Source organism: Oncorhynchus mykiss, chromosome 15, assembly GCF_013265735.2.
Source record: "Oncorhynchus mykiss isolate Arlee chromosome 15, USDA_OmykA_1.1, whole genome shotgun sequence".
Classification (NCBI taxonomy): domain Eukaryota; kingdom Metazoa; phylum Chordata; class Actinopteri; order Salmoniformes; family Salmonidae; genus Oncorhynchus; species Oncorhynchus mykiss.
The window spans coordinates 47,855,005-47,869,961 of NC_048579.1; the positions used below are offsets into that span (position 1 = coordinate 47,855,005).

Consider the following 14,957-nt stretch of genomic DNA (forward strand, 5'->3'; position numbering starts at 1 on the left):
AGGAGTTTGTGGCGGAGGTGAAGAAAGTGATGCTCCATCGTCCGGGAGAGAGGCTGCCCGGAAGTTTCTCCAGCATGACTTCCGCAGTGTGGCAGACTATGCAGTGGATTTCTGCACGTTGGCAGCTGAGAGTGCCTGGAATCCAGGATCGCTGTTCGACATGTTCCTGCACGGAGTATCGGAGGAAGTAAAGGACGAGCTTGCAGCCCGGGAACTACCGACGGCTCTCGACTTGCTCATTGCCTTGACCATTCAGATCGATGTGCGACTACGGGAGCGAAGGAAGGAGAGGAGGTTCGATTTCTCTCGCCTGCCCAAGGCTTCCAACTCGCCTCCGAGACATCCCGGAAGTCCCTGACGGCTCCGTTGCCGAGAGAACCAGAGGCTACCCGAGTTCCCCCGAGAGTCTCCAAAGTCTGCCAATTCACCTCTTCCCGAGCTGATACAACTAGGCAGAGCTAGGCTGTCCCTAGCCGGACAGCTATACAGGCTTCACACGAAGACTTGCCTGTATTGTGGGACTACTGGTCATTTCGTGGCCACATGTCCACAAAAAAAAAAAAAAAAAAAAACAGGCTCACCGGTAGGAGCGAGTACTCTGGTGGAACATTTCCTCCCTTTTGGTGGCATACCATGGTTCCTGACGTCACTGCGGTTGTCGACACATGCACGATCTGTGTGCCGAACACGATTCCCCGGCAAGCTCTGGCTGGTCTCCTTCAACCTCTGCCTGTTCCTCATCGTCCCTGGTCTCACATATCCCTGGACTTTGTCACCGGTCTCTCACTCTCTCTATCAGTGATTATTACTATTAAAGCAAAGTAAACAATCGATAACTGTACATGTACCTAAACAGCTTTGTGCTGTATTATCTAATGCATGCATACAGCATATTTTATTCAGAATTATGATAATTACCTATCCATCAAACATCGACTATGACTGAATCAGAAGTGTGTGTGTCAGAGCTCTGTGTAAGATGACTACGCAAACAATTTGGAATTTCCAACACATTGTTGCTTATAAAAACAAGAAGCAATGCAGTCAGTCTTTGCTCAACTTTTAGCAAAAGCAAATGTGCCGCTATTTTCTGAGCCAGCTGCAGCTTATTTGAGTTTTTATTTAACCTTTATTTAACCAGAAAGGGCTCATTGAGATTTTAAAATCTCTTTTTCAAGAGCATCCTGGCCAAGATAGGCAGCACCAAGTCATCACAAACATTACAGACAAACATGAAAACCTACAAGTAAATCTAGTAAAAACCATAGAATTCACAAGAGTATAACAAAATCAAAAACAGCCAATTAAAAACATTGACAGGTCAGGGAATCAGCCTCAAGATCATTCATCAGTGATTTAAAAATACCAAATCGGGACAAGTTCTTCCAGTTTAAAAGCATTTGTAAGGCGTTCCACGACGATGGCGCAGAGTACATAAAAGCTCTTTTACCAAATTCAGTTCGGACATTTGGAACAGTTAGCAGGATAAAGTCCAGCAAACGAAGAGAGTACCCACCACATTTCTGAACAATAAAAATGCCCAAATAAAAAGGTAGTAAACCCAAAATGGCTTTGTAAATAAAAGTATACCAGTAACTGAGCCTACGAGTGACTAGGTCCTTCTTCGTAGCACTTGACCATATGACTGGACAATAATCAAGATAAGCTAAAACTAGAGCCTGCAGGTCCTGAATATGACTGCACGTCACATATTGTGTGTATTGACATTCATACTGCACTGTACAGCTTTACCTAAGGATTGGGGATCAATGAAATGGTGCATCAGTCTACTCAATACCCAAGATATTTTTTCCCAACGTCCTCAGAGTTATCAGACTCCAAAACAACCACGCAGTATTGTTTTTCCTCTGGAATAGTGTTCAATACACATAGGTTGACAATACATGTGGCTCAATTCACAGTTGTTTCAGAGTCCCCCAACAAGAGCTACGACACTAATGTTCTCTGGGTGCCACCGAGTAGACCGATACACCATGTCATTGATCCACAATCCATAGGTAAGGCTCTATAAGTATGCCCCCAATGCAATTCTAAAGTATAATACATCCAGTGTGATTTCAACAGATTTTTGTCAAATTAACAAATTGTCTTTTGTTGATTTTATATAACCACATTCCAACCTCATTTAGCATGATTTATTCAATGATGGCATAATTCTACTATTTGTATTCATTTGCATCACTGAAAATGACATACTTTTATTTTGTAGGCTAGCTGCAAAGTCCACTATTGTGGCTAATCCTTATTGTGGCTAGCTTCACATAGATGGGCCCGACCAACATTAATCAAATAAGAACTGTCTTATAAATTAGGGTTATTTTAGATGGTGACACCTAGCTATATAGTTAGCTAGCTAACTATATAGCTACTGAAACAGATGTCGTTTTGCTATGTTTTTGGGGAAGAACATTGTTTGCATCCATGAGCTAGCTAGTTGTTTTTATGACCAGCACTGTGTGTGCGTGTAACCTTTATTTAACTTGGCAAGTCACTTAAGAACAAATTCTTCCTATGGGACTCCCAATCACGGCCAGATGTGATAGAGCCTGGATTCGAACCAGGGACTGTAGTGACGCATCTTGCACTGAGATGCAGTGCCTTAGACCGCTGCGTCCATGTGTGTGTTAACGATTTAACATGTTTGGATAGGTGGAAAAGCGTGCCCAGAGTAAACTGCCTGCTACTCAGGCCCAGAAGCTAATATATGCATGTTATTAGTAGATTTGGATAGAAAACACTCTGAAGTTTCTAAAACTGTTTGAATGATGTTTGTGAGTATAACAGAACTCATATGGCAGGTGAAAGCCTGAGAAAAATCCACCAGAAACTGGGAAATCTGAGGTTTGTAGTTTTTAAAATCTTTGCCATTCCAATAGAGAGTGTAAACAGGGTCATTATGGGTCATTACAATTCCATAGGCTTCCACTAGATGTCAACAGTCTTTAGAACTTTGTTTGAGGCTTCTACTGTGAAGTGGGGGCGAATGAGAGGGGATTGAGCCAAGTGTCTGGCAGAGTGCCACAGGCTCGTGAGGCGCGGTCACGAGAGAGTTAGCTCTTGTTCCATTGCTTTTCTACAGACAATGGAATTCTCCGGTTGGAACATTATTGAAGATTTATGATAAAAACATCCTGAAGATTGATTCTATACTTAGTTTTACAAGTTTCTACGACCTGTAATATAACTTTTTGAACTTTTCGTCTAACGTTCGGCTGGACCTGAACGCGCGTTTGGATTTGTTTACCAAACGCCCTAACAAAAGAAGCAATTTGGACATAAATGATTAACTTTATCGAACAAATCAAACATTTATTGTGGAACTGGGATTCCTGGGAGTGCATTCTATTCTGATGAAGATCATCAAAGGTAAGTGAATATTTATAATGCTATTTCTGACTAATGTTGACTACACAATATGGCAGATATCTTTTTGGCTGCTTTGTTGTCTGAACGCTGTACTCAGATTATTGGTTTATGGTTTGCTTTTTCCGTAATTAAAAAAAAAAAATCTGACACCGCGGTTGCATTAAGGAGAAGTATCTCTCTCATTCCATGTATAACACTTGTATTTTTATCAACATTTATGATGAGTATTTCTGTAAATTGATGTGGCTCTCTGCACAATCACAGCATATTTTAGAACTACAGAGCGTAACGCGACAATGTAAAATGAGATTTTTTGATATAAATATGCACTTTAGCGAACATGCATATATTGTGTAACATGAAGTCCTATGAGTGTCATCTGATTAAGATCATCAAAGGTTAGTGATTCATTTTATCTCTATTTGTGCTTTTTGTGGCTGGAAAAATGGCTGTGTTTTTCTGTGACTTGGTGGTGACCTAACATAATCGTTTGTGGTGCTTTCGCTGTAAAGCATTTTTTAAATCAGACACTGTTGCTGGATTAATGAGAATTGTATCTTTAAAATTGTGTAAAATGCTTGTATGCTTGAGGAATTTTAAGTATGAGATTTTTCTTGTTTTGAATTTTGCGCCCTGCACTTTCTCTGGCTGTTGGCGAGGTGGGACGCTACCGTCCCACATATCCCAGATAGGTTAACAGTTCTAACAGACAGTTTCTTAACAGGTGCATGTTTATCAATAATTGGAAGAAGCAATTTTATAAATCATCAAGTTCAGCGTCTGGATGCTCCTCATTAATCACATCAGACCAACAAATATTTTTAACATCATCCACATAAGAGTCACAGCAAAATCTTTTATATGATTTCTTATACACTATTTTAGGCCAGCTTTTGGAACCTTGGCTTTCCTGGATATAGCCAATGGTGTATCAGTGAGTATCCAATGGCTACGGATGTGGATGATCTTGTTCCTGTAGTGTTTGTAAACACCCTGGTAGGTTGATTAATAGCCTGAACCATATTACAGACACTGGTAACCGTTATAAGCTTCCTCGAGCAGGCAGCTTGAAGAAAACCAGTCAATATTCAGTTCCCCAAGAAAGAAGATCTCTCTGTTTATACCACATACCATCAAGCATTTCATTCACATTATCTAGATACTGACTGTTAGCACTTGGTGGTCTAAAACAACACCATAAAAGAATAGCGCTGAATTAAAAAAGTTAACTCATTACTGATAAGGGATAATGAGTAAATAAGAACATTTCGACAGAGGGATTTACTGACAGTGTTTTGCACTTTTGAAAGGTCTCTGAAAGGGCCAATACAACACAGTATCTACAAGTTTACTGAAATGACTATCACCATGGTGATTGCTATCCAAGAGGTGACATAGGAATGTGTGTGTGTGTGTGTGTGTGTGTGTGTCAGCTTACATACAACCTCTCCTCCCCCACCTGTAAAATGAAATGAATGCTATGTTGTAATAATTATAGTATTTTTATTGTATTACTAATAATAACACGTATGTTACAGGCATGTGTGTGTATATGTGTGTTCATGTGAGCATGCAGGCATGTGTGGTTTGAAATGAGACCAAGAGTAGCACTCTGATGTGAGCAGGCCGTGCGGTGAAGAGCGTGGAGCACCCACAGGGGGTTGCCAGATTGGCCTTTGTTAATTATTTTAATTCCAGCTCATCACAGCTCTCTTCAACTGGCAAATCCTATTATAAAGACATACCCATTTGAAGAGATGTCAAGAAATTGCTTTCAGGCAGCTGATCTGAGCTTGAAGCAAGAGGATAGATTCTTCAAAAGTGCATGTGATGTTTTGAAAGCGAGACTAAAGAAATGCACAATATATGAAGTTTGTACACGTGTGTGTATGTGTGCCAGGCGCAGAACTTGCGGGGTGTGTGGGGGGGGGGGGGTCATAACCCTCCCATTATTTGAAACTGCCCCCCCCCCCCCACCAAAATAAAATACTATGAAGAATTTGATGTATTGGAAATAATTGATCATTAGAACGCATTCGTCAAAAGCCACAAAATACACTTGAATGGATTTCTGCAAATATGTAAAACACCATGGGAGTTGGCTACTTCCAGACACAATTGAGAGAACACCTCATTCTGGCCATTCTACTCGCCATAGCAGAGCTGGTTAAGCTGTTTACATGTTACAGAGAGCGTTCTTGACTACTTTTTTTTTGCCTACGTTTACTGACCCCGGTCATATTCGTCGGGTGTTGCGTGTTTGTAAATTCATCAGCTGTTCTGCGCTCTGGCACACTCAGACAAGAGTGCTCTGAAATCTGAGTAGATAGCCATAGTGAATTTGCGAATGCAAAGGGTATGCTAACTGGATAACAGTCGTTCAAGTTCTTGCTAGATAACCAAATGACACCTGCATCTCTAGCTGTTTATAGCCACTGAAAAATATTATGAGGGGAAAAAGATCAGTCATTCACCCACTCCTCCAATGGCATGACACGGCATCCTCCTGGCAGCTAGCTAGCTAATGTTAGGCTCCGTGTTTCTAGCTTGCTACGCATACAGATACACTAGCCTATTAGCCACGTTATGACTTACGTGATCCTCGCCCTTTATAGTTTGATTGTATTGACATTCCCAGCCTTAGTTACATTCGTCAGTTTTTGTCCAGAATATTGAGTCATTGAAATTGAAACAGTGCATCTCGAATGGAGATGAACTCTTTCAGCTTTTTTACTGATATTATGATTGTCTGTTTGTTTCATATCTGCAAAGTAGTTAAAACACTGTCAGTTCCACTTTAAACTTTAGGTTACCAGTTACTCTGTGTGCTAAACCTAAAATGTTTTTGCAAATGGGAAGTAATAGTTGTACACTTCGATTGGGAAATGCTTAATGGTTGGCTAATTATGTCTGAGTGTATAGACTGCTTATCCTTTAAAATCATGCTGTGTGCGACTGCTGTCTTTGCCAAAAAAGTTCCCAGAACAGCCCGCCCAGCGAAGGCACCCTGTGTGAAAAATTATAGTAAAAAGGCACAAACTTGATGCTCTAAGTCCACAACAATGCTTAAACCATATCAATCTGTTTGGGTGAGCTTGTCAGGGCCTGGCTCCCCATTGCTAGACAACTATTTTCAGGTCTTGCCATAGACTTTCAAGCAGCGTTAAGTCAAAAGTGTAATTCAGCCACTCAGGAAAATACTATCTTCTTGGTAAGCAACTCCAGTGTAGATTTGGCCTTGTGTTTTTTTGTAGGTTATTGTCCTGCTGAAACCTGAATTAATCTGGTGGACAGCAGACTGAACCAGGTTTTCCTCTAGGATTTTGCCTTTGCTTAGCGCCATTACTTTTGTTTTTTATCCTGAAAAATGCTTGTAACGATTACAAGCATACCCATAACATGATACAGCCACCACTATGCTTAAAAATATGGAAAGCGGTACTCAGTATTGTGTTGTATTGGAGTACAAACATAAGACTTTGTAATCCGGACAAAAAGTGAATTGCTTTGCCACATTTTTTAAGTATTACTTTAGTGCCTTATTGCAAACAGGATGCATGTTTGGGAATATTTTTATTCTGTACAGGCTTCCTTCTCTTCCCTCTATCAATTAGGTTAGTATTGTGGAGTAACTACAATGTTGATCCATTCTCAGTTTTGTTTTATCACAGCCATTAAACTTTGTTTTAAAGTCACCATTGGTGAAATCCCTGAGAGGTTTCCTTCCTCTACGGCAACTGAGTTAGAAAGGATGCCTGCACCTTTGTAGTGACTGGGCGTACTGATACACCATCCAAAGTCTAATAAATAACTTCACCATGCTCAAAGGGATATTGAATGTCTGCTTTATTTTTTACCCATCTACCAATAGTTGCCCTTCTTTGTGAGGCATTGGAAAACCTCCCTGGTCTTTGTGGTGTAATCTGTTTGAAATTCACTGCTCGACTGAGGGACCTTGCAGATAACTGTATGTGTGGGGGTACAGAGATGAGGTAGCCATTCAGAAATCATGCTAAACACTATTACTGCACACAGTCCAAGCAACTTCCTATGTGACTTGTTAAGCACATTTTTACTCCTGAACTTATTTAGGCTTGCATAACAAAGGGATTGAATACTTACTGACTCGAGACATTTCAGCTTTTCATTTTTAATTCACTTGTAAACATTTCTGAAAACATAATTCCCCTTTGACATCAAGGGGTGTTGTGTGTAGGCCAGTGTCACACAATCTCAATTGAACCCATTTTAAATTCAGGCTGTAACACAACAAAATGTGGAAAAGGTCAAGGGGTATGAACACTTTCTGAAGGCACTGTATACATGGGAGAAAGTGTGTTTATTGGTATTTTTGTCTTCAGGTCATGACAATGAACTGAGATGGGTCAATAATAATACACATTTCATGGACATCCCACACGGTCTTGTGTCTGGTGTGTCCAAGACTGAGATGTCCACAATAAATATGCGCAAGTGATTGTGTGTGTGTGGATGTAAATATGTCAGAGTAAATGACAGGTGAGTGACAGCCATGAGAAGTAGATCAGGGGTCAGGGTTAAAGTGATGATATAAAAATGGTAAACCAGTTATAATTGTGTGTGTGGGTGTGCATTCTATAATGGTCAGGTGAGGGAATACCATAAGAACTGGGTCAGGGTTAGCCTGCATATAGAATCATTTGTATTTTGTTGCCAATTACGCCATTTAGCAGACATTTTTATCCAAAGCGACTTACAGTCATGTATGTATACCTTTAACATACAGTTGGTCGCGAGAAATAAACCCACTCTCCTGGTGCCATGCTCTACCAACTGAGCTACAAAGGACCATACTGTCTATGGGTTTGAGATGTGAGCGTAGTGATGTTGTATAGCATGGAGGCTGGAGGTTAGATTGAAGCTGTATAATAGGGGTCAGAGGTTAGAGTTAATTGGTATAAAATGGAGGAACCGAGTTACTTACACGAGAGGTTTCTTCATCCGGCTGCCCAGCGATCCCACCACCTCTCCCAACGTACAGAACGCCTGGCCAAGGAAGTCCTACAGAAAATAGAGACATACGAGTTTATATATTTGGACACATTCTGGTGAAGTGGAAGATATAGGACACACACACGCACGCGCACATGCATGGGTGCACACATCCACACAAACCACACACAGCGGACTCCCATCCAATAGTGCGCATAGAATACTCTTTATGAAACACGACATGTGATTCATTGTATTAATGTCAATATTGGGGGGTGGAGGGAGGGAGAACACTTGTGATTATTTTAGCCAGTGTCTGGAAAAACACCAACAATGGAATCTCACTGTAGTCTCCTCTGAGCACAATGTCTACTATAATTAGTGTGTGCTGTATTATCCCTACACACTTTATAGCCCAGTTATTTCCAGCGTGCTCCAGCAGCAAGACCTGGGTTCAAATACTATTTAAAATATTTTAAGCATTTGCTCTAGCCTGCCTGGGTTAGCAAATTATCAGTTTTAGGACTATTTTATTGATTCCATTTAGCCAAGGAAACTCAATCAAGCCTAGACAAATACTTTGTTTATCTGCCTCTCACATGTTAACACAGTAAAGGTTTATCTCCAGTGGATTTCTCCAGAGGGATGGCCAGGGCTGGCTAAGCAGCCTCTAAAAACGGCCAAGTGTGTCATTCCCAGTCGGAGATGATTGATTTCCCGTTTTTATGCCTGATCGGGGATGGAAGGAGAGAGAATTATGTTGTGTCCAGAGTGAACGTCTGTGAAATTGGGGGAGACAGTTCCACAATGGAGGACCAGTGAGAAAAGCCTGGTGACTAAGTGTGTGTGTGTGTGTGTGTGTGTTAGGGTCCCTGGTTGTAACTGCAGCGTTAATGCAACGTGTTTTAAACAAACAGGACAGGCAGTGGATATGGGCTTTAATATTGCGTTGCTATAGTACCAACACCAACAGGTAGAGGAGCATCTCTTGTACTCCCCACATTGAATTGTGTTTGCCATCCACCAAATCATTGCGGAAAAATTGCATTTATTTTCCATGACTGCATACTATTGATGGCAAAGGTGATTGGCCCACATCACAGTGACCACTCCCCCTTTTATCCTTTCACCATGGAAAATATTACACACTGCTCACTATGTGCACATTGTTAGAATACTAGTCTAAAACATTACCCAACAAATTATCAGCCACATTAGTGGTAAAATACAGCTTTGCATGACACATGTCATGTGACAAGCCAACATCTGAAGCCTGTCCAAATAACAGAAAAGGTATCCCTTAAGGTCAAACATGTAATAACTCATTCTCATGTTCTCATGGTTTGTTTCTCTAATGACCTTTATCCTTAAGCGGTTGTTTGTCAAACAAAGTCTAACCGGAACATGTGATTTCCCTGTAATGTGGGCAGACTAGTTTTCCCAATTTGCCCCAGCAAACACAGGAGAGAGCAAATGGTGAAATGTGACTAAGATAAGATAGGACAGGGAAAGCAATGCTATATGAATCTAGTCAATCCTAGTGTAAAGTGATAGGAGGAACATGAACATTTTGCTAATAGCAGGCTGAGCTTATGGTAGCCCGAGTATCCTGGAAGGATATTGACCTCATTCTGTCAGTAGAGGACGCCTGGTTATTCTTTAAAAAAGTGCTTTCCTCACCATCTTAAATAAGCATGCCTCATTCAAAAAATGTAGAACCAGGAACAGATATAGCCCTTGGTTCTCTCCAGACCAGACTGCCCTTGACCAGCACAAAAACATCCTGTGGTGTACTGCATTAGCATCGAATAGTCCCCGCAATATGCAACTTTTCAGGGAAGTTAGGGACCAATATACACAGGCAGTTAGGAAAGCAAAGGCTAGCTTTTTCAAATCAGAAATTTACATCCAGTAGCACAAACTCCCAAAATTTCTGGGACACTGTAAAGTCCATGGAGAATAAGAGAACCTCCTCCCAGCTGCCCACTGCACTGAGGCTAGGAAACACTGTCCCCACTGATAAATCCACGATAATTGAGAATTTCAAGAAGCATTTTTTCACGGCTGGCCATGCTTTTCACCTGGCTACCTCTAAACCTGTCGACAGCCCTGCACCCCCCACAGCAACTTGCCCAAGCCTCCCCATTTCTCCTTCACCCAAATCCAGATAGCTGATGTTCCCGAAAGAGCTGCAAAATCTGGACCCCTATAAAATCTGGACTCTCTCTAAAATTATCCGCCGAAATTGTTGTAACCTCTATTACTAGCCTGTTCAACCTCTCTTTCGTATCGTCTGAGATCCGCAAAGATTGGAAAGCTGCCGTGGTCTTCCCCCTCTTCAAAGGGGGTGACACTCTAGACCCAAACTGTTACAGACCTATATCTATCCTACCCTGTCTTTCTAAAGGTCTTCAAAAGCCAAGTTAACAAACAGATCACTGACCATTTCGAATCCCACTGTACCTTTTCCACTATGCAATCTGGTTTCCAAGCTGGTCATGGGTGCACCTCAGCCACAAGGTCCTAAACGATATCATAACCACCATCGATAAGAGACAATACTGTGCAGCTGTATTCATCGACCTGGCCAAGGCTTTCGACTCTGTCAATCACCACATTCTTATCAGTAGACTCAAGAGCCTTGGTTTCTCAAATGACTGCCTCGCCTGTTTCACCAACTACTTCTCAGACAGAGTGCAGTGTGTCTGTCTGGACCTTTGGCAGTCTCTATGGGGGTGCCACAGGGTTAAATTCTCGGGCCGACTCTTTCCTCTATATACATTAATGATGTCAATCTTGCTGCTGGTGATTCTCTGATCCACCTCTATGCAGATGACACCATTCTGTATACTTCTGGCCCTTCTTTGGACACGGTGTTAACTAACCTCCAGACAAGCTTCAATGCCATACAATCTCCTTCCGTGGCCTCCAACTGCTCTTAAATGCAAGTAAAACTAAATGCATGCTCTTCAACCGATCGCTGCCTGCACCTGCTCGCCCATTCAGCATCACTACTCTGAACGGTTCTGACTTAGAACATGTGGACAACTACAAATACCTAGGTGTCTGGTTAGACTGTAAACTCTCCTTCCAGAGAGCTTCCACATGAAACATCTACAATCCAAAATTAAATCTAGAATCTAATTCCTATTTCTCAACAAAGCATCCTTCACTCATGCTGCCAAACATACCCTCGTACAATTGCCAATCCTGGACTTCGGCGATGTCATTTACAAAATAGCCTCCAACACTCTACACAGCAAATTGGATGCAGTCTATCACAGTGCCATCCATTTGTCACCAAAGCCCCATATACTACCCACCCCTGTGACCTGTATGCTCCAGGTCATCTATAAGTCTTTGCTAGGTAAAGCCCCGCCTTATCACAGCTCACTGGTCACCTTAGCAGCACCCACCTGTAGCACGCGCTCCAGCAGGTATATTTCACTGGTCACCCCCAAAGCCAATTACTCTTTGGCCGCCTTTCCTTCCAGTTCTCTGCTGCCTATGACTGGAATGAATTGCAAAAATCACTGAAGCTGGAGACTCATATCTCCCTCACTAACTTTAAGCACCAGTTGTCAAAGCAGCTCACACATCATTGCACCTGTACATAGCCCATCTGTAAACAGCCCATCCAACTACCTCATTCCCATACTGTTAATAATTTTTCAAAAACAATCTTTGCTCCTTTGCACCACAGTATTTCTACTTGCACATTCATCTTCTGCACATCTATCACTCCAGTGTTTAATTGCTAAATTGTAATTATTTCACCACTATGGCCGATTTATTGCCTTACCTCCCTTATCTTACCTCATTTGCACACACAGTATATAGATTTGTTCTATTGTGTTATTGACTGTATGTTTGTTTATTCCATGTGTAACTCTGTTGTTTGTGTCACACTGCTTTGCTTTATCTTGGCCAGGTTGCAGTTGTAAATGAGAACATGTTTTCAACTGGCCTACCTGGTTAAATAAAGGTGAAATAAAATAAAAATGGTGATCATTAGGTAAGATAATGGCAGGATAATGTAGGAGAATATTGGGATAACGCTTTCAGTCCAGTAAGTCCAATGTAATCATTGTCCTACGAGACCATACTTAGCAATATTAGGTGGTTTAGAAAGGCAGCATCACAAATCCTGATTGGTATGGATGGTTTTCTGAAGGGTTGTGTCATTCCACAAACTCTCAAATTAACCTCTGGACATGCCCCCTCTACTGCCAACTCACCACAACTGAACTCATTCTGACAATCACCATTCCTCTCCCTTCCTCAGCTATAAATGTAGTTTGTTCCCATTTACATGTGTCCTTTTGTTGTGCCCACCTGAGTTTAAATAAGTGCCTTATGTGTTATTTAAGCAATAAGGCCAGAAGCGGTGTGGTATATGGCCAATATACCCCAGCTAAGGGCTGTTCTTACGCATCACGCAACGCGGAGTGCCTGGATACAGCCATCAGCCGTGGTATATTGGTCATATCACAAAACCCAGAGGTGCCTTATTGCTATTAGAAACTGTTGACCAACGTAATTAGAGCAGTAAAAATACGTGTTTTGCCATATATACATATGGTATACGGTCTGATATACCACAGCTGTCAGCCAATCAGCATTCAGGGCTCGAACCACCCAGCTTATAATGGAAATTCTATCATGCTAACTTTACCAACTTCCTAGCATGTATATCTAACTATACATCTATCCTTCTACACTATATATACAGAAGTACACTACATGACAAAAAGTATGTGGACACATGCTCATCGAACATCCCATTCCAAAATCATGGGCATTATTATGTAGTTGGTCCCCCTTTGCTGCTACAACAGCCTCTACTCTTCTGAGAAGGTTTTCCACTAGATATTGGAACATTGCTGTGGGGACTTGCTTCCATTCAGCCACAATGTTGAGCGATTAGGCCTGGCTCGAAGTCGGCGTTCCAATTCATCCCAAAAGGTGTCCGACAATGCCCCCTGTGCAGGCCAGTCAAGGTCCTCCACACCGATATCGACAAACCATTTCTGTATGGACCTCACTTTGTGCACGGGGGCATTGTCATGCTGAAACAGAGAAGGGCTTTCCCCAAACTGGTGCCACAAATTTGGAAGCACAGAATATTCTAGAATGTCATTGTATGCTGTAGCATTAAGATTTCCCTTCACTAAACTTTACAGTTAGCACTATGTATTGGGGCAGGTAGCGTTCTCCTGGTATCCGCCAAACCCAGATACGTCCATTGGACTGCCAGAGAACACATTTCCACTGCTCCAGAGTCCAATGGTGCCTAGCTTTACACTACTCCAGTCAATGCTTGGCATTGCGCACGGTGATCTTAGGCTTGTGGGCGGCTGCTCGGCCATGGAAACCATTTCATGAAGCTCCCGACGAACAGTTATTGTACTGATGTTGCTTCAGAGGCCGTTTGGAAATCGGAAGTGAGTGTTGCAACCGAGGACAGATTATTTTTTGCGCTTCGGCACTCTGCGGTCTATGGACATTGCATGGCTGTGTGCATGGCTGTTTGGTCAGATAATGCAGATGCTAAGCTACAGAAATGTTTTTCTAGCACAGACTGGAATATGTTCTGGGATTCATCCGATGGCATTGAGGAGTATACGACGAGTCACCGACTTCATCAATAAGTGCATCGATGACGTTGTCCCCACAGCGACCGTACGTACATACCCGAACCAGAAACCATGGATTACAGGCAACATCTGCACTGAGCTAAAAGGTAGAGCTGCCTCTTTCAAGGAGCGGGACACTAACCCAGACACCCTTAAGAATTCCCACTATGCCCTCCGGCGAACCATCAAAGAGGCAAAGAGTCAATAGAGGACCAAGATTGAATCCTACTACACTGGCCCTGACGCTCGTCAGATGTGGCTATTACGGATTACAAAAGGAAAACCCAACAGCGAGCTGCCCAGTGACATGAGACTACCAGACGAGCTAAATGAATTCTATGCAAGCAACACGGAAGCATGCATGAGAGCACCAGCTGTTCCGGACGACTGTGTGATCACGCTCTCTGTAGCCGATATGAGTAAGACCTTTAAACAGGTCGATATTAAAAAGGTCACAGGGCCAGACGGATTACCAGGACGTGTACTCCGAGCATGCGCTGACCAACTGGCAAGTGTCTTCACTGACATATTCAACCTGTCCCTGACTGAATCTGTAATATCTACATGTTTTAAGCAGACCACCATAGTCCCTGTGCCCAAGAACACTAAGGTAACCTGCCTAAATGACTACCGACCTGTTGCACTCACGTCTGTAGCCATGCAGTGCTTTGAAAGGCTGGTCATGGCTCACATCAATACCATAATCTCAGAAACCCTGGACCCACTCCAATATGCATATCGCCCCAACAGATCCACAGATGACGCAATCTCTATTGCACAACACAGCTCCCTTTCCTGGACAAAATTAATACCTATGTGAGAATGCTGTTCATTGACTACAGTTCAGCATTCAACAGCATAGTGCCCTCAAAGCTCATCACTAATCTAAGGACCCTGGGACTAAACACCTCCCTCTGCAACTGAATCCTGGACAACACATCTGGCAACCTGATCCTCAACATG

The 14,957-nt window shown here is 42.3% G+C and overlaps 1 protein-coding gene across 2 annotated transcripts in view; it reads right to left on the bottom strand.

Annotated features, from left to right (window-relative positions):
- Positions 1–14,957, bottom strand: part of LOC110490170 (copine-8) — a 117,049-nt gene that overhangs the window by 49,678 nt on the left and 52,414 nt on the right. For both annotated transcript variants that reach the window (XM_021563392.2, XM_021563391.2), the window contains exon 6: positions 8,351–8,427. In XM_021563392.2, coding sequence (XP_021419067.1) covers positions 8,351–8,427 — 77 coding nt within the window. The remainder of the gene's footprint in view (positions 1–8,350; positions 8,428–14,957) is intronic.